The sequence below is a fragment of the Neolamprologus multifasciatus genome, chromosome 20, assembly GCF_963576455.1.
Source record: "Neolamprologus multifasciatus chromosome 20, fNeoMul1.2, whole genome shotgun sequence".
NCBI lineage: Eukaryota > Metazoa > Chordata > Actinopteri > Cichliformes > Cichlidae > Neolamprologus > Neolamprologus multifasciatus.
The window spans coordinates 26,660,547-26,680,174 of NC_140458.1; the positions used below are offsets into that span (position 1 = coordinate 26,660,547).

At 39.2% G+C, this 19,628-nt stretch overlaps 1 protein-coding gene and 1 long non-coding RNA gene across 3 annotated transcripts in view; one reads left to right on the plus strand and one right to left on the minus strand.

The window, feature by feature from the left end:
• The window catches only part of nphp4 (nephronophthisis 4), a 186,114-nt gene that overhangs the window by 77,760 nt on the left and 88,726 nt on the right, over window positions 1-19,628 (minus strand). For both annotated transcript variants that reach the window (XM_085146678.1, XM_085146677.1), the window contains exon 12: window positions 3,375-3,512. In XM_085146678.1, coding sequence (XP_085002804.1) covers window positions 3,375-3,512 — 138 coding nt within the window. The remainder of the gene's footprint in view (window positions 1-3,374; window positions 3,513-19,628) is intronic.
• LOC146495053 (uncharacterized) lies at window positions 10,501-19,568 on the plus strand. The gene is made up of 3 exons (XR_014871638.1): window positions 10,501-10,926; window positions 16,837-16,920; window positions 17,386-19,568. It is a non-coding gene; the product is annotated as an uncharacterized LOC146495053 (long non-coding RNA).

The window sequence follows — 19,628 nt, forward strand, 5'->3', positions numbered from 1 at the left end:
GCAAACACATTTGCTGGTGTGTACGCTTAAATTTGAACAAATCTGCAATGGTGTTTCCACAGTGCTTTACTGTCACCTGTACATTAGAGGACTAGATACTACATTAGCCACCAGTTCTGTCCTCATATGAAAGACAGGAGACATGGGGTTAAGTTAAGAATACAAAATATTACATACAGTGGGGCAAAAAAGTATTTAGTCAGCCACCGATTGTGCAAGTTCCCCCACTTAAAATGATGACAGAGGTCAGTAATTTGCACCAGAGGTACACTTCAACTGTGAGAGACAGAATGTGAAAAAAAAATCCATGAATTCACATGGTAGGATTTGTAAAGAATTTATTCGTAAATCAGGGTGGAAAATAAGTATTTGGTCACCTCAAACAAGGAAAATCCCTGGCTCTCACAGACCTGTAACGTCTTCTGTAAGAAGCTTTTCTGTCCCCCACTCGTTACCTGTATGAATGGCACCTGTTTGACCTCATCATCTGTATAAAAGACACCTGTCCACAGCCTCAACCAGTCAGACTCCAAACTCCGCCATGGCCAAGACCAAAGAGCTTTCGAAGGACACCAGGAAAAGAATTGTAGACCTGCACCAGACTGGGAAGAGTGAATCTACAATAGGCAAGCAGCTTGGTGTGAAAAAATCAACTGTGGGAGCAATCATCAGAAAATGGAAGACATACAAGACCACTGATAATCTCCCTCGATCTGGGGCTCCACGCAAGATCTCATCCCGTGGGGTCAAAATGATCATGAGAACGGTGAGCAAAGATCCCAGAACCACACGGGGGGACCTGTTGAATGACCTGCAGAGAGCTGGGACCAAAGTAACAAAGGTCACCATCAGTAACACACTACAACGACAGGGAATCAAATCCCGCAGTGCCAGACGTGTTCCGCTGCTGAAGCCAGTGCATGTCCAGGCCCGTCTGAAGTTTGCCAGAGAGCACATGGATGATACAGCAGAGGATTGGGAGAATGTCATGTGGTCAGATGAAACCAAAGTAGAACTTTTTGGTATAAACTCAACTCGTCGTGTTTGGAGGAAGAAGAATACTGAGTTGCATCCCAAGAACACCATACCTACTGTGAAGCATGGGGGTGGAAACATCATGCTATGGGGCTGTTTTTCTGCCAAGGGGACAGGACGACTGATCCGTGTTAAGGACAGAATGAATGGGGCCAAGTATCGTGAGATTTTGAGCCAAAACCTCCTTCCATCAGTGAGAACTTTGAAGATGAAACGAGGCTGGGTCTTCCAACATGACAATGATCCAAAACACACCGCCCGGGCAACAAAGGAGTGGCTCCGTAAGAAGCATTCCTGGAGTGGCCTAGCCAGTCTCCAGACCTCAACCCCATAGAAAATCTGTGGCGGGAGTTGAAAGTCCGTGTTGCTCGGCGACAGCCCCAAAACATCACTGCTCTTGAGAAGATCTGCATGGAGGAATGGGCCAAAATACCAGCTACTGTGTGTGCAAACCTGGTAAAGACCTATAGTAAACGTTTGACCTCTGTTATTGCCAACAAAGGTTATGTTACAAAGTATTGAGTTGTATTTTTGTTATTGACCAAATACTTATTTTCCACCCTGATTTACGAATAAATTCTTTACAAATCCTACCATGTGAATTCATGGATTTTTTTTTCACATTCTGTCTCTCACAGTTGAAGTGTACCTCTGGTGCAAATTACTGACCTCTGTCATCATTTTAAGTGGGGGAACTTGCACAATCGGTGGCTGACTAAATACTTTTTTGCCCCACTGTAACTAATGATATTCAAATGTCCTTGCAGTTAGGCACCATAATTGCCGATGTGAATTCCTTTCTAGAAAGAAAAACAAAACAAGATTTAAAAAACAGAGTCATCAAGATGGCAGGGTCAAGATCTCTGTGTGAGCTATAACCATGGCAACGATTAGTGTGTGCATTTCGTCCCCTTATAGCCCAGTGGCATAGCAGACGTGATGTATTCACAGTGAGCACTTTGGAAACTTCACAGCAGATATAACCTACAACACTCCAGTTGCAATTAACAAAGCTTATATTGTGACTACTTGTGACAGGCTTAAGTTGATTATCACTAATAACATAAAAGTAGAAATAAACATGCCCTGTGCCTCCTGCATTTCGAGAAAACGGTCCATCCCCAGCTGCAGGATGTGACTAAACTGAAACAGTTTACAAGCAGCCAAACAAATCCCTATACTTCTCAAACAAGGGCAATATGCTATGTGGGGTTTTTTTCTACATCAAAGAGCAAATGTGCATATATAAGGATGTGAAAACTGATTTCGATAAGCTGAAAAAGATTCAGGGTTAATCCCAGGATTACAGCATTATGATTTCCTCGCCATTCTATGAGATTCTTCCAATGCTTCTAATGTGCATATTTCCAAATATATGCATATTTGTGGGTGAACGTAGTCTAATTTAGCAAAGACAAGGCAGCTTTCAAAGGCAAAATGAGTCTGGCAGGCAATTCGCAGCAGCAAACACCTACAACTGCAGGGAACAGGTTAGCCCTGCATCATTTTAGGAAATTATTCAGTAGAGTTAATCAAATCAGAACAGTATAGCTTGCTTCCTCATTTACGCTGCAGTGAATCCTCTGGCTCCAATGATAGGACTTGCGTTCAGATGCATAAAGCTTGTTAGCATTTAGAGCCAGTCGGATATGTTTTTTTCTCTGATGTAATTTTCATTATTATCTCCGTGCTAGTTCACTGGAAAGCATAGGGATTAAATCAAAGAGAGTTTGATAAAAAGGCATTCATTAAAAAAAACTTTTTATTGCCAGAATTTGTATTTCAAATGGAGGGTTGATTTAGACATGAAAACAGCTAATTGTTAAAATCACCAATAAAAGAAGTATTGGACAGGGTAGGTTAAACATATTTTTTCCTAATTAGTCAAAACATGAGTTTGACGTAGAACAGTGAGTACTTTATTTTAAAAAGCAGTCTTTGTAGAATAATTGAAAATCCAAGTGAAAAAATAATGTTTCTTTTGATTCTAAAGATGAAAAGAATCCGCTTCGGCACCTCCAGCATCTCCAAAGACAGAGTGTGCAGGGCTGGAGTTCAGGTTAGAGGATGTGTGTGTGTTTGTGTCTCCATGGGTACATGGGTATGAGCTGGTAGCTGAGTGCTGTAAAGGTGAGTGTGGCTTTGTACTCCAGTGAAGAAGCGGACAATGTATGACATTGTGCGTCTTCGCTATGATTGAATGTACACCTCGTAAATGTATCTATGACTTACTTTCACCTAGTGCTTGTGTATTTTCTGCAGCGCGCGTGTGTGTGTGTGTGAAGGATGTGTGCGTTTCTGTGGGTGCGCGTGTGAGCGAACGGGGGTGGAAATCTTACGACATGTGACAGCTGGTGGGCCGATGCCAATGGGGAAGGATGGAGCAGAGAAGGAAACGACTGTTGCCACGGCAACGCCGAGCTGGAGTGGCTGATGGTCGGGTAGCGTGAAGTAGCTGCCAGCTGAGACAGTGAGAGCTGCAGAGAAACAATGCAAATGATTTGCTGTTATTATTATGATTATGAACAACAGGGCTCAGAAATATACTTTACACCAGAGAGACACATGTGCTGTCTCAAATGGCAACAGCCCATTACAATGCTTTGGCACTTATAAACCCTCGTCACTCTACCTGCCTCCAAAACTACTGATTTTTGCATGCTGTCATCCTCCCGCAGGTCAACTTTAACTGACTTGTGAGATTGTTTCCATCGTTCTTTATGATTATCTTAAGTATTGTGCAAAAAGTGGCATGTAGAAATATCAATCATTACTCATAAGGGACTTGAAATGTAATTCAAAATGCCTCCAAAGACTTAAGTTCAGTGGTACATACACTGGATGGTGTACATTTCGGACATCCATCAATACACAAATATAAAGTGTTTATTCTGAATTTTCTCTGTTCTTATAGCATTTTTTTCTTACATTTTCCCATTTTAATTTCTGTTTTAAGCTGTTGTAAATGCAGAGTCAAAATAATAAAACTCTCCTCACCTTTACTTGATTTCTAAGTAATTTGTCATATTTATTTATGCTATGCGTTTCTCTTTCCTACTGGAATTAACGGCCCTTAATGTAAAAGTACTTTTATTTTTAAATTGTTCTTTTGATATCAGCGTATTACTGATATCACCTGAACACCAGTGAGGAATGTCAAAGAAGGAGTAAAATTAAAAAGCAGGGGAGTGTCGTGTATAACACAACTTTGTTATTTAACAATGATGGAATAAGTACTGTAGAATTGCACTTATATGGACACTTCAGAGCTATAGACGTGTCTCCACAATCACCATAATATTAAGTATGAAATACATTTCACATGTGAATTGCTCTAATCTTCGGTTTTCCCCACAGCTAATCCTGAGGTATCCCGAGGCATTCCCACACTCCATGGGATATTTTATACTGCAGCAACTAAGTCTGCCTAAAGGTTTCCTCAGAGATGGGCCTCCCAGGGAGACACTCAGGTGGCATCTTGATCAGATAGCCAAATGATACTGTTTATATCTCTAAGCAAAACAGCAGCTGTTATTCTCTGAGCTCCTTCTAAAAAAATGATTCTTTCTGCCCAGTTATGTTGATCCTTTGTTTTATTTTAGTCTTTTCATAATAATACACTCTGATCAGAATGAATACATCTAATTAAATGGCCCCCAAATTACCGTCACATTCAAATCTGCACCATTGTCCCCTAGACAGGTGACAGGTTATTGCATCGGATTGTGAAGAGATATTTTATCCAAGTTTGTTTATCTACCTTTTGGGTAAAAGTCTTTTTGTTTGCTACTGTGAAATGATTACTAAAACTTATCCAAATCCTCTATTGTCTTTGAGAAAAAGGCAATGCTTTATTTATTTATTTAGCAGGGAAAACGCAGAATATATGCATTATACCAAATATAACGCTCATTCACATGCATAGTCCCTGTGCATAGGCTCCTAATGACATGCAGATAACAACAAAAGATAGTAAATCAAAACCTGACAAATAAAAGCGTGTACACAATGAAATACCCTCAAAAGAAATGAAACAATAGTAGTTTTTAACTCGAGAACACAAAATCAGCAACCCAACAGAAGGAGGGAAAACATTTCATCAGTGTATGAAAATTCTGTGCTGCCACATTCATTCTCCCACAGCTCATTGACCGCAAACCTGAACAACGTTTTCAAATTAAATTTAAAATGTACTGCACTCTCCGATGCTTTAAGATTTCCACGTTCCCAGTAACTAAAAAAACAAAACAAACTGTTTTATCCAAAAGTTGCAAAACAAAATTTAATGTAGCGCTCCCTTGCTTAAGCCAACAATACAACTTGTCACAAAGTTTTTAAAGAGGTTATGGCGCTAAAGTGTGAATAATAACGTACGGTTAACCAGTTGGAGATAACTTATCTTAACTTCAGAAGCAGTTACCAGGTTAACGGGTTAAAAGGGACTTCATACACCCCCCCTTCAGACTGTACGTCTATACAGTAAATGCCCTGTGTACATGCCTGTTTGATTATGTGCCCTACCCTTCCTCCATCTTTCTCAGTCCCCCCTCAGATCTGCCCAGCTCTGGAGCCAACAGCAGTCCTCACAAAACTTAGTCTCAGGCTTCGATCATTGCTTACCATGCAGCCACTCTATCAATAATCAATAAATGTTTCTAATTGTGTTCCGTGTTGAGGGCTGTACTAGTGAATGTCAGCTATATACATGACATTTTAAAAAGATTATAGATTTTAACCATTGTTTGCTTTTATAGAGTATTAAGTGGTTGCTCTGTTTGTCTGAGGCAGTGACAATGTGCGTAAATGAACTATGAATCTATTTCATACAGTTTTTGTAAACTGTGTAATGTTTGCATGAGTCATTAAAGTAAAAGTTCTCGCTGAAAAAAACACCACTTTATCATTCTCATGAGTACGCCTCCTCTTTCTTCAGATCAATAAAAAGACAAAGACCAGGTCGTAATATATAAGGAAATATCTAAAGATGTTATCCCCGATGCCTGCTTTGGATATTTTGTTTTTTTGAAAGTTAGACAATTAATGTTAACTTTTTTCCTAATACAGGTCTAGAACATTTCAAAGTTAAAAAAAAAATCAGATCCAGTTTAAATTAGAAATTTATATCAAACATAGTGTGTTGAATTTGTGATTTAAGCCAGTGGCGTAAATAACTTACTACCAGGCTCGTGATTACCACAACCAAACTGGAGACACTTAGCACACTGAATCCTGCATGTCAAGGTTATCATAGGTTATTATGTGAAAGCATTCGAGAAATTAAAACTTAGTGAAATTATTTTGTTTTAGTTTAGTTGTTTTAAAACTTAAATAAATTTATTACTATATACTAAATAAACTATATGATGGATACACATGTTCATTGACACACTGGATCGGTCAACTGCTTTCATAAAGTTATGTGTTGTTATTGTAAAATATGCACTAATTTTCGTAACTATTGCTTCTGTCACATCCTCCATACAATAATAAATAAAAAGACAAAAACTAACAGTGAAACTAATAAAAACTAAAGTAAAACTAAACATTTCCAAATCATAAAAAAGTCAACTTAAATAAGAAAATCCACTCTGGGAACTAACTCAAACTAAACTGTATTAAAAAAAACAAAAGGTCAAAACGAAATAAAAATAAAAACTAGTTAGAAAATATACAAGTGTAATAACTCTGCCAGCCAAGATTAATAGGATCAGTGCTGCGTCGCTTATTCGCTCAATCTTCGACAGAGCTTTACAGAATATTTTTTCAGCTTTGGAAGTCATTTTGATAAGTAAGAGAGAAAAGGCTATAATGATAAAAATAATCTGTCAATGAATTGCAGTATTCCTTAATAATGGGCCTTTCAGTTCACTTGTGACCCCTACTGAATCTGCTACACTCAAAACAAATGGCTCTCTAGATGGCAATAAAGATACTGCAATGAACTTTACTGAGCAATAAAAGAAGAATTGCTAACTCACCCACAGCTTTGTTGGCCTAACACACTTTGGTATTTTTCTGAGGACACTGCAAATGGGGCTTAAAATGAACTACAACAGACATCCCTGCTCTCTTCAAATCTTATCCTCAACAAGAAAAAAACAAAACAAGGAAGACATCACATAGCAAGTTCTGATGTGGCTCTGTGACACAGGGTACTTCTTCACAAACTGCTGGTTATAGCTAGTATTCACTTCATAGATGTGTGGCTACACTGTAGCTGCGTGCTCAAGACACACAGAGACACAGCCCACGATTCTAGCTATGTGTCCAAGCAACAAGTATATAAGTGAACAGATGCAACCACACAATTTTATTGAATGTCCACACATTGGCTAAATAGAGAAATACAAAAAAACCCATGAAGACAAAAATCTATTAAAATGATATAAAGTAGCTTTAATGTTGGAAAAACATTAAACTTCACCCTGCACAACTAATCAAGTCTTGATCTTGATCATAATTTTGGCTTGGTACAGTTAAACAAACATGAGAGTTTCTGCTCCACCAGCAGAAAAAGCCAAAAGCAAATGAAGCACTCCTAACATCAGTGCCCATCACAGCCGGAAGTATCCTGGACTAGTCTGGACGAGTAAAACATTAAACATTAAAAGACAGAGATACAACAAAATGTAAATGCCTGGCACAGCAGAAGACTAAGAGCTTGTCCCTCGAAGCGGATTCACTGTTTGGAAAAACTTCGGATTTAGGGCAAGTGATGTTAATAAAAGAACAAACCATATACAAAAAGTGCTGTAAAGTTGTGTGTCTGACGCTGCTGGCACGCCGTCTGATTCTACTAAATTGGAAACAAAAGGTGCTTCCTACCACATCAGCGTTAATACAAGATGTATTGAGACACTTGCAACTGGAAAGAATTAAACTCCTACTAAAGGGGAGGTTGGAGGAATTCCATTCAACCTGGCAACCTTTTATAGATCTCTTCAATACTGTACAGATATAAATGATCACTGAGCCTCATTGGTAGTTCGATAAATAGCATCCTCTGTCCAACGTTCTTTCGTTGTTTGTTGTTGTTTTTTTTGTTTTGTTTTGTTTTGTTTTTTACTTTGTTTAATTTTTATTGTATATATGTAATCATTTATATCTGAATCTTAGTTGCCTTTATGATAAAGAACACTGGAAAACCAAATAAAGAGATTTGAGAAAAAAAAAAAGTTGTGTGTCTGATCAAACCACCTAAAAAACTTCACAAACTGTAGTGTAATAAATGCACCAAGGCAGACTCAGACATCCATGAAAGCGAGTCCGTGCAGCACATCAGTATATCCATCCACCTCACAAACACCAACCAATCACATTCCATGTGGCCACACATGAGACCAATAAACACAGTGAGTAATGAAGGTGTCAGGAAAATGGTCAACATACTCCACAAAAGATATGTTATCCCCTCGAGCAATTATCTTTCTAAAGTGGCAAAATCAGCGCTGTATGCAAAATGTAACAGGGGAAATAGAGAGGGATCTCACAGCTGGTGAGTTATATTTACTTCTAACAGGCAGGTACAATGAATGGAGTCAAATGTTTTTTTTTTAATTTAGTTTCTAAAAGATTTAGGCCAGGAAAATAAAGGTTTATTTTTCTGCAAAGATTAATTAAAACGCATTAATTTAGAAAATTTATGTACAACGGTACAATTAAAAGATCATTTTTAGCCATAATCACGCAGCTAATCAAACTCATTACATGTTTCCATACATTCAATGAAGCAATGTGATCTTGAGCATAATACTGAGTGAACAAACCAAAGACAGAACTATTTTAGAAAATGGAAAAATAGATCCCCCCCCCCCCAATAAATCAGATTTCCTCAATATCGATTCTGAAACAGAGTGTTTGATCTCTCTCCGAAGATCACATTTAGAGATCAAGGTCTGCCAGTTTGAACAATGTTTGAAACAACAGATGACCTAATGCTGAAGAGACGGAGCTTTCTCCCACTTCTGCATGAAAAGTATCCACTTTTTAAAAGACAGGCTAGATAGATCCCGCTCCCGCTCTGCAGGCCTACTTGTTGTTCCTGGAGTATTTAAAAGTAGAATGGGAGGGAGAGCCTTCAGTTTTCAGGCCCCTCTTCTGTGGAACCAGCTTCCAGTTTGGATTCGGGAGACAGACACTATCTCTACTTTTAAGATTAGGCTTAAAACTTTCCTTTTTGCTAAAACATATAGTTAGGGCTGGACCAGGTGACCCTGAATCCTCCCTTAGTTATGCTGCAATAGATGTAGGCTGCCGGGGGATACCCATGATGCATTGAGTTTTTCCTTTCCAGTCACCTTTCTCACTCACTATGTGTTAACAGACCTCTCTGTATTGAATCGTATCTGTTATTAATCTCTGTCTCTCTTCCACAGCATGTCTTTTATCCTGTCTTCCTTCTCTCACCCCAACCGGTCGCAGCAGATGGCCGCCCCTCCCTGAGCCTGGTTCTGCCGGAGGTTTCTTCCTGTTAAAAGGGAGTTTTTCCTTCCCACTGTCGCCAAAGTGCTTGCTCATAGGGGGTCATATGATTGTTGGGCTTTTCTCTGTATCTATGAAGCGCCTTGAGGCGACATTTGTTGTGATTTGGCGCTATATAAATAAAATAGAATAGAATTGAATTGAATTGAATTGAATAGATAGAAAACCACAAAAAAAAAAATCACACTAAGAATACCTGATCCTGTTTCTCCCATGAAAATGTGTTGGTGTCCTAGTTAAATTGCAACACTTATTTGAAACCTGTTGCTACGCAAAACTTATTTTGCTGCTTTCAGACACACTAGGTTTCACAGGAATTTGAAAAGCCAGTATTTGGAAAAACCTGGGTGCGCTAGATTCCAGTTAGCTTACCATGTGTTCTCCTCAACATATCAAAGATATGAAAAAACAACCACAGCTTAGACGTCTTCTGTGAAGATGCCATAGGAAACAAGATATTTGTCACCACTGTAAAAGTAATGGAACAAGAACAAACAACAACTGTGCTGTTGATAAAGAGCTGCAGGTGACAGGCTGCACACCTCCAACATCTCAGCAAGATAACAGGGCACATTAAAGTTGGTTATGTGCTTGCTGAGTGTGGCGTGAAATCAAAATAAATCAATTTCTCACGCCATGATGGGAAAAGGCAGATTTGTTTATTGAAACAGTGTGTGTTTGTTTGATTGAGGACTAAACACCAGTTGCTCTTTTGTGTATTTCTGACGACGGAGCTTCTCGAGGACCGACTGCTGCCAAGGGAGGCATTAAACCACACTTTTTGCCACCACAGTAACTAAGACTGCCATCAAATTAATCAGGGTTGAAGTATTTTTGTTGTTAATTAAAAAAGAGCTGGCATATAGAACCAGATATATGTTGGGTTTTTTTTTTAAGTTTTAAATACTGCCATCTGTCTAGGAAAGTGGCACTGATGGAACATATGGGACATAGTTTAATTGGAATCAACTGAAATGACACCTAAACAGAGCAAAAATGGAAGATTTTCAAACAAAGTGGTTTGACACATTTTGAATTGTGCAAAATCTCATAGTTTCCTCGCTTCTAAAGACTATATTAGGTGTGGGCGTAAACCAAAATATGAGCAGTCGGTTGTTGGGATCAAGTCAAAATGTCCTCAAATGTTAAGACCAGTGGACTATCACATATCCACACATGCATGCGATCTCACATTGAGTCATCACGTCTGCACACAGAAGGCGTGAAAGACACTACGTAGACGACTCTGCGTGAGAGAATCTCACACACACACACACACGCACATACAACAAGGAGAATACACGGAGAGAGGCAATTAGACGTGGCATAACTGCGGCTGCCAATGTTCTAACCTCAGCCTGTCTGTCCTGACAGCCAAGTGTGTCATTTCTAGCTTCGTGGGACCTGCACGTGAGTATGTGTGAATGCGTACATATGTGTCTTGTGGAAATACGTGCTGCTGACGAAAGATCTGAGCACAAAACAAATTCAGAGTGCTGCTTCAGTCTGCTTTGCGTGAGGAAACCGAGTTATAATAGAAGTGTGGACTGGCACTGTGGAAGGATGGACAGCCAAATTCTTGAGCTGCGACTGGTCCTCAGATTTGCAGCGTGTCTATTATGAAAATTGTTTTTGTTACAATATTAGTTTTCTTAATCCCCCATGGAGTGGGATTAGACAACACTAAATCCATACACCCCGTATCAGGCTTATTAGATTTCTGAGTACGGGATTGTGCTTGGAAGCTACAATGAGCACCAGCTATGTATGTTCATGTTTAATGGTTTAAATCATTTAAACATTTTATTTATTATTCATGCAAATAATTATAATTATTCATGACAATAGAATAAATAGGACACCCTACCTTGGGTGAATAAAATCACCCTAGAAACAGCAATAATCAGGAAGCTGACATAGCCATCGTTATATGGAGCTACCTTTAATTCCAAAATGACTCTGTTATAAAGGCTTCGCATGCATATATATTTGAGATCAGATCAGTGAATGGTTAATTTTAATACAACACAACAAACACTGTTTGGTCTGTTTACATCTCTGTCTCGTAGTATAACACTACAGTCTATTGTCGAAGCTTTTATTTTGACAGTTAGGGCAAGGGGTACTGTAACAGGGTGAATAAGCTACCAAAACCTCATCTTTACTCATATTGAGCTTTAGCCTCCTTAGTGCCTGCTCAAATGCAGTTATATAATTCCTACAGCATATTCAAATCATCTGTGATGCTCACGATTCTGTCCTCCCTCACACACACAGAATCTCCAATTCTGCTCTTACAAATCAATGTGCCTGGCAGGAAGGAAAAAGTCAAGTAATTTAATGACGAATAATGCAAGCTACAGTAAGTACGGGTAGGCAGATTCAGGTGGAATTCAGGTGGGAATAGACACGGGTAGCAGTTGGCACACAATGACAAAAGAAACTCCAACAGACTCGCAAGGAGAAAAACTGAGCCTTTATCAGTAGTGGCAGGTTTACTGGCAGAATTAGCATGTGTGTAAAGTGGGTGGAGAAGGTCCAATAAGACGGGAAGCAGGGAAAATGGTAGTCACTGCAGGACTGGCAAGAAAAGAAAGAAAGTGTGTACCGGTGACACAAGGAGATATTTTGACACTATAACTGTTTGTTAGCCTGCAGACTGTTGAGCTCGGAATTTGTTGTGTGCTCTTCAACCATTTGTCACGATTATATTTCCATTAGGGTCAAGGACCTAACTTTGCACGTATCCACTGTATATGCTAAACCAGCATCATTCCTTCAAGAAGCTTCATGAATGTTTATCTGCCCGCTCTCTTAGTGTCAGAACACGCACATAAAGGAGAGAGAGAGACAGAGAGAGAGGCCTTGACGTGGGATCAAGCTCACCGTGTGACTCACAGGAAGGAAATAATAGTCAGGCGTCGCTTTAAAGGGAGGAGGATTTAGAATGAGATCCAGTGAAAATGTTGCAGGGATTACTGGGATGAAATGTTGAGAACAACAGGCAAAGAAGTCAAGAAAGCTGAAGGTGGAAAATATTACTGATGCACCACACATATAACCATCTAAGCAAGTCACAATGTGAACATTAGTACTTATAGTTCAGTAAGAATGTATGTGGCTGGGAGACAAGTGATCTCTAATGTGTAACAGTAGAGAAACACAAGTTATAGTATATAGTGACAACCACTGAATTAAATATGACTGTATATATAAGTAGTAATACCAAAATTGTGTAAATATTCCTAAAATATTCCTCTGTTACAGCAGAAATAACTTAAACGTAATGTGTGGGAATTTAATTGTATCTGTGTTGTTGTTGGGTAGATCATCATAACAGTTTGAAGACTATTATATTTTGGGCTATTATATGTAGGATCAATACTGGGACTGTATACATATGGGTCTAAACTTGTGGTCCAGCTTTGTGCCAACAATCTTTGCTATTTTTATCTAGGCTGAACAAGTAAAAATAGTAAAATAAACTGGCGTGCGGAGAGCATGGAAATCAGAGAATGAGGTAAACTGCCAGCTTGTTAAGACTGTGTTAAGAATGTTAAATATGATTAGAAAAATAGTTGCCAAATATATACAAAATTCAGTCTCATTTGGAGCTCAAATGGACAGAACACCTCATAATTACATTCACATATCTTCCATCCATCTACAGTAAATTATTTTGGTGTGAAATAGAAAAAAATGTGTGTGGGTGGGAGGACAGTGCCGAGTTTAGAACTGCTCCCTCACAGCGAGGAAGTCGTGGGTTCAAATTCACAGGCTGCGTGGAGCTTGCATGTTCACCCAGGCAGGGCTCTCTCCAGGTACCAGCTAACTGGTGATTCGATATTCCCTCTGTGTGTGTGTTGGGCCCCATCATAGACAGGCTGTCACATCTCACCCTATGACTACCAGGGTCCCCCTGTGACCCTGAATTGGATAAAAGGAAAACGGATGGGGGTTGTGTACATGACACAAGAAAAAACAAAAACCCATGTAGCCATGACATGCTCATGACATGTACAAGAAGTAACCCTTAATGGAGTCCCTCAGCTATCTGAGTTGCTACATAAAAGGTTTGTGGATTTTCTGGAGTAACTGGGTCATGATTTCTGGAAAAAAGACTGTTGTTGCTGAGTTGAGTTTTTTAAATCCAAAAGAGATTCTGAGCTCTGGGTAGCTCAAACAAAAAACTAGATGAATGCATGAAACAGCATTACAGGCCACAGAGGAAAAACATATGTGAATTAGATTTTTGGGTGAACTGCCCCTTTAATAGTCAATCTGTATACTACACTTATCTTGTCTGGAAAGGCACAGTGTGCAGAATTTTAATGTTGTTATGGATTATATTATTTTAAGCATTCTGGTGCCACGAGCATTTGGTTTGCACAGACTTATGCTCTCTTACTGGCTGTCATTCTTGGGGCTTCAGCTCAATACCACCAAAGCAGGATTTTATATATATATTAGTTGGCTTAAAAACACGTCTTCTGCTGTTTTAACTAGACCAAACATGACACACTTCTCCAAGATAATATTAACTGTTAACAAATACTGATCCCACGCAGTATTTGCTACAGTTCTTGCCAGTCCCACAAATTCAAAGCCTCAAAGCAGGAAAATCTTCAGGCTCCGTCTATAAGGAGCTCCAAATAATGTGCCATCCCCTAAATGCAGCTCTATATTTTTCAGTCAGATTTTCCACATCGTCATGCCATATGTGTGACATACATGTGCAAAAACACAATTATCTGAGATTTAAACTTAAAGATTATTTCAAAAAAGAAATAAAGACTTATGCTGAATAATGAAGTACACATGATCCCCTAAAGAAAAAGTAGTAAGCTATAACCTGCATATTGTATATAGTGTACAACACCAGCACCAACAGAAATCAATTGTAACGTATTAGAAAACAAGTTAAGCTTGAATCAATACAGTACAATCACCTGACACTGCATTAGATACATCTTCCTAGTACCAGGTTCTTCATGGCACAGGTTAAACAAGGTGCTGGAAACATTCCTCAGAGAGTTTGGTCCATACTGACACGACAGCAACACACAGTTACTACAGATTGGTTGGCTGCACGAATAAAAGGATGTCCACCACAGGTAGGTTGTGGTGTTTAAACAATGCTGCTTTTGCACTAAACTAAGAAAATATCCTCCACTTTTATGTTTTCATGCCAGATCACCTGAATGTTGCAGCAGAAATTCAGACTATTCTATCGTCCAAATTTGGTGAGTTTGTGCAAACTTAGGCCTCGGTTCTGAGTTCTTAACTGACAGGAGTGGCACCCAGTGGAGTTTTCTGCTGATTTAGCCTGTCTGTTTCAAGGTGCGATGTGTTGTGCGTTCAGAGATGCTCGTTTGTATACCTTGTTTGCTACGAATGGTTATTTTGAGCAACAAACATTTCAGCACTTGTCCCAAAATTTCATCTTGAAAATTGATGACAGTGTCATAAATTGCAGGGACAAGGTAAAAAACTTGGGTGTGTGGTTCGACATGGTGCTCTCCTTCGAGTCTCATGTAAAAGAGATAACAGAGACCGCTGTTCATCATTTGAGGAACATAGCCAGAATCAGACAAGTTTTGTCAAGAGACACTGCAGAGGTTCTTGTCCATGCATTTGTGTCTTCACGTATTGATTATTGTAATGCTCTTCTTTCTGGGCTACCAAAGAAAAGTTTTAGAGGTCTATCGATGGTGCAAAATGCAGCTGCTCGCATTTTAACAAGAACTGGGAAATTTGAGCACATTACCCCTGTACTGAGATCTCTTCATTGGCTACCTTGTCAGGTTTGAGTAGATTTTAAGGTCCTGCTGCTCACTGACAAGGCTTTAAACGGATTGGCACCTTCATACCTCTCCGACCTTTCACACCTTTATGTTCCATCCTGTGCTCTACGATCTCAGGACTCTGGCCTTCTAAAGGTTCCTAGAGCCAGAAAAAAAGACAATTGGAGAGCGTGCTTTTTCTTTTTGTTCTCCGTTTCTGTGGAACAACCTCCCTCAAGATATTAGGCAGTTATGCTCTGTGGAAGTTGAAGACACATTTGTTCACCCTATCTTACATATCTTAATTCTATGGCTTTTAGCTTTTAAACTTTTACTGTTTTTTACTTTTATTGCTATGTATTGCTTGTATTCTTTTATTTATCTCTTTAGTTTCAAATAGTTGTACAGCACTTAGTTTGAAATAAAGTTATTATTATTATTATTATTATTATTATTATTATTATTATTATCATCATCATCACTATTGTTGCCTTCCTTTATTGAAGCCATTTGGTCATTTTCACCCAGAAAGCTACTGGTCACTGGACAGTCGCTCTTTTTGGACCATTCTCTGAAAACCCCTAAAAACCCTGGTTGTGTGGGAAAATCCCAGTATATCAGCAGCTCCTGAAATACTAGGGCCAACCTGTCTGGCACCAACAACCATGCCAAAGTCAAAGCCAATTAAATCACCTTTCTTCCCCTTTCTGATGTTCAATTTGAAGTTCAGGTATACCTACAAAGTAGCTGTTTACTTGTGATTTCCATCAAAGCATGAAATTGAGTTTCAAGCACACAATAATAATTAGATTTTCAAAAGTCATACAATAAAATGTAGCAGCGAAACCCTGAGTATTGTTTTAATTGATATAAGAACGAGACACAAACAACACTTTGCAAAGGAGAGCTGCAAAAGTTAGGTCCGAATGAGCAAGTGCCTGCTGTCGAACAAGCCCACTGCCAGCAACAAACTGAAACACGGTCTCACCTTTGGCCCCCAGACTACAAGACCACCTGGGTCAACAAAACACAAGCGCGACCCTGAAACATGGCCGCAGCCTGATGAGAGAAATCATCAACAGAGGCAAACAAACTCAGCTGCTCTTCCAAATGCTGGCTATAAATACCACAGGATCTTTAGCATTCTGCACCGCGGCAAAGAGAGAGCATCAAAGATCAATAATTTATGCAAGCAAGAGAAAGTTGTCAGATCCCACAATGCCGGCGCACAGAGCTAAAGCATGCAGCTTGTTTACAGAGCCATCTCAGAGAAGGATGCCACTGATTAATCAGCACCTGACAGCCATGTTGAAGAGAAAAGGAAAATTTTGTTGAACAGGGAAAAATATCATCATAAGCCTGAACAAGCACTTTTTTCCATACATGTTTAAAAGAAAGTGAGGAAAACAGACAGGGAGAATGATAGACTGTATTTGTGAATTTTGCAATAGCTAACAGAGTTTTGATGAAATGTAGGGTGGCTGCCAACAGCAGTGGCACTGATTCACACGCCGTTTTCTGTTTCTTCTTTTTTCAGAAAGATCCTGGATGCCCACCAGATATCTACTGAGCATCTAAGGCACTAATGACTGCTGCCTTTCAGTATTATTCGCCGAGGAGTGTATGTGAATGTGTTAAATATTTACCGTTTACTTAAAGCTGCCTTGGTTTATGCTTTTTGACCACTCAGAGGTGAAAGAACAACAAAAAAAAACACAATGATGGTTGATATGGTGGCAAATAATTGCCTATCTACATACTCAGGAGTGAGGCTCATTTATGTGGCGTGATATTATAAAATATCAGAATAATATTTAAAAAATACTTTTGCATTTGTTTTGGTCGACACATTTCAAAAAATCTGACACTTAAGCCTCTAGTTAGCTTTGTCAAACTGTTATACCTTCTACTTTTGACTACCTCTCAGCCAGGAGGTCACTTAAATAACACCGTAAACACTGTCTCAGTTCTCATTTCACCACATCACCAGATCCTAGACTCCTCTACCCAGTTATTCAAGGTCAAGCCATTCCTGTGCACCGATCTGTTTGCTAAACCTCTTACCCACTTTCATTTTTGTCCGCAGACAAAAATTTCCAGTTACTGCCAAACTCCAGCCACTTATCCACCTCTGCTCTGGAGCTGCACTGATCTCCTGGTTCCACCGATTAATCTTCCTGGCTTCACTAAACTCGTCTCCTCTGGTCAATCCACGAGCTGCCACTTTGAACCTTTCCCCCTGGCTCTCCTGGTTTCCTCTGTTATAAAGACACTCGGTAAACAATTTGAATTCTTATTAAGCTTGTAAATAGATGATTCTTTGTTTCTGCACCCTACTTGTTTTCACAGTTCTACATTTAGGTATTCTGTCTAGCCTAAAGACATATGTTTGCCGTTGCTCTTGTTGTTTTTGGAGTGTTTTTTGTTTTAACTCATTGAAAGGCATTTAAAAATGAAAAATCATCTTTTTAAACCAAGAATGAGGGTTGTCCATTAATTCAGTGTGCTGTAATGGCCACTTGTGGTCACAGATTGTTTTTCTCCAAAATTTACATCAGCAGCTTATTAAAATTGGGCTGTGTTTTTCTGTCTTATGATTTGCGTTCCTCCTCTGAAGCAAAGTTAATTGCTCCTTTTGGGAAAATGCAGTTGAACTTTAACCCTTAATCCTTGAAAAATAGGATATGAGTGTCCTAATTTGCAGTGGAAATATGCAGAAATGTCAGCAGATTTTGTATTTTTATTTTTTCAGAATAATTCGGGGCCAAATGTTTTGGGAATTTGATTTGATAAGACTCATGAGCTCTATATAACATGGTAGATTAATTTAAGCACAACCACCTTTTAATGTCATCCCTAAAGAACTGCCCAGTATGACCAGAATTGTCTCTTCCCAACCTCTGGGAGCTGCCCTCTGAAGGTTTCCACCGCCCTTGCTGTTTAATCAAAATGAGGGTCGATTTCTAGAGTTCAAGGCTGCGATGATCTCACAGCTCCCAGCTGGTTCAATTTAAAATGAGTCGACAATACAGACTCATTTTGGCCCAGAGAGCCAACACTGAAACAGAGCTGATGTCTCTCCTCCTCCTCCTCCTCCGCTCTGTGTCACTGGCCTCATCCTGAGAGAGAGCACCATCCATCACAACTCCCAGTCTCCACTGACACTTCTCACTTAGGCTGAGGGATGATGCTACAAACAGAATCCCGACACTCACGATTGAGTATACTTCTTAATGCTTATTAAAGGGTAAAACGTATTCATTTGAGCTCTAAGCTAAACTACATTTGTCATAATAACACAGTTTAATCAATAACATTGTATTGATCACTGCTTATAATTACATTTATTATTAATTTTTCTCCAGCATATTAACATTTTAATTGTTCTTGAGGACATAAAGTATAACTCTATCATTTTTTAGAATTATTTAATATTTATATATAAGTCCTCTTTGTTCATTGATGTTTGAACCTCACCTCGTCTTTGCATTCATGCTGAGGGTGGCTTACATTTTACCCTTTAACAAACCATATTCAGTAGTGATTGGTACCATTCTGACTGGGCACTCTCTACATCTTCAAATTTTTGAGTTAAGTGTCCTGTTACTTTCTGTTCTATTTGGAAGCAATCGACTCTCTCACATTATTATGAACTTCTTTTCATTGAGGTTTGGAGGTATTTGTTTATGCACAGCTCTCTGGACTGCCCAAATCATCACCCCTCTGCCACCAAGCTTGACAGTTAGCATGACAATTTTGGTTTTCACCAAATGTGGCACTGTGCACTACAGCCAAACATCTCCATTTTGGCCTTGTGTGTCCAAAGGACATTTCTCTAGAAATTTTTTTGTTTGTCCAGACGTCACTTTGCACACCTAAGCCATGTTGTGATGTTCTTCTTAGAGAAAAGAAGGCAACGCTGCCACTGTATTCATACGTTACACATTAATAAAGGGTGCTGTGAGTGCGACTACAAACAAAGTGTCACTCTGTGACAGGATGGGAATTGAGAGGGGGGTGTTTGCGAGAGGCCCCGTGCCTTTCTTTAATTATGTCTCCCAGTTCCACTGTTGTTGAGAGATCTGGGTCAGATAATGAATTTTTCTTGACTTTTTTTTTCTTTTAAAATTTATAGACCTGACCTGCAATCTCTGTCGACAAACCAGACAAAACCTAAGTGTGGGTCTCTCAAAATTAATAATCCCTGTCTAAAGAGCATGTAAGGGGAGCTGTGTCCATGTACAAGGGGCAGCTAGAGGAGCTTTCTGATCCAGGCGGGAATCTATCCAGGTCAGCTTTGAACCAAAATGCATTCATAACAGTTCCTTT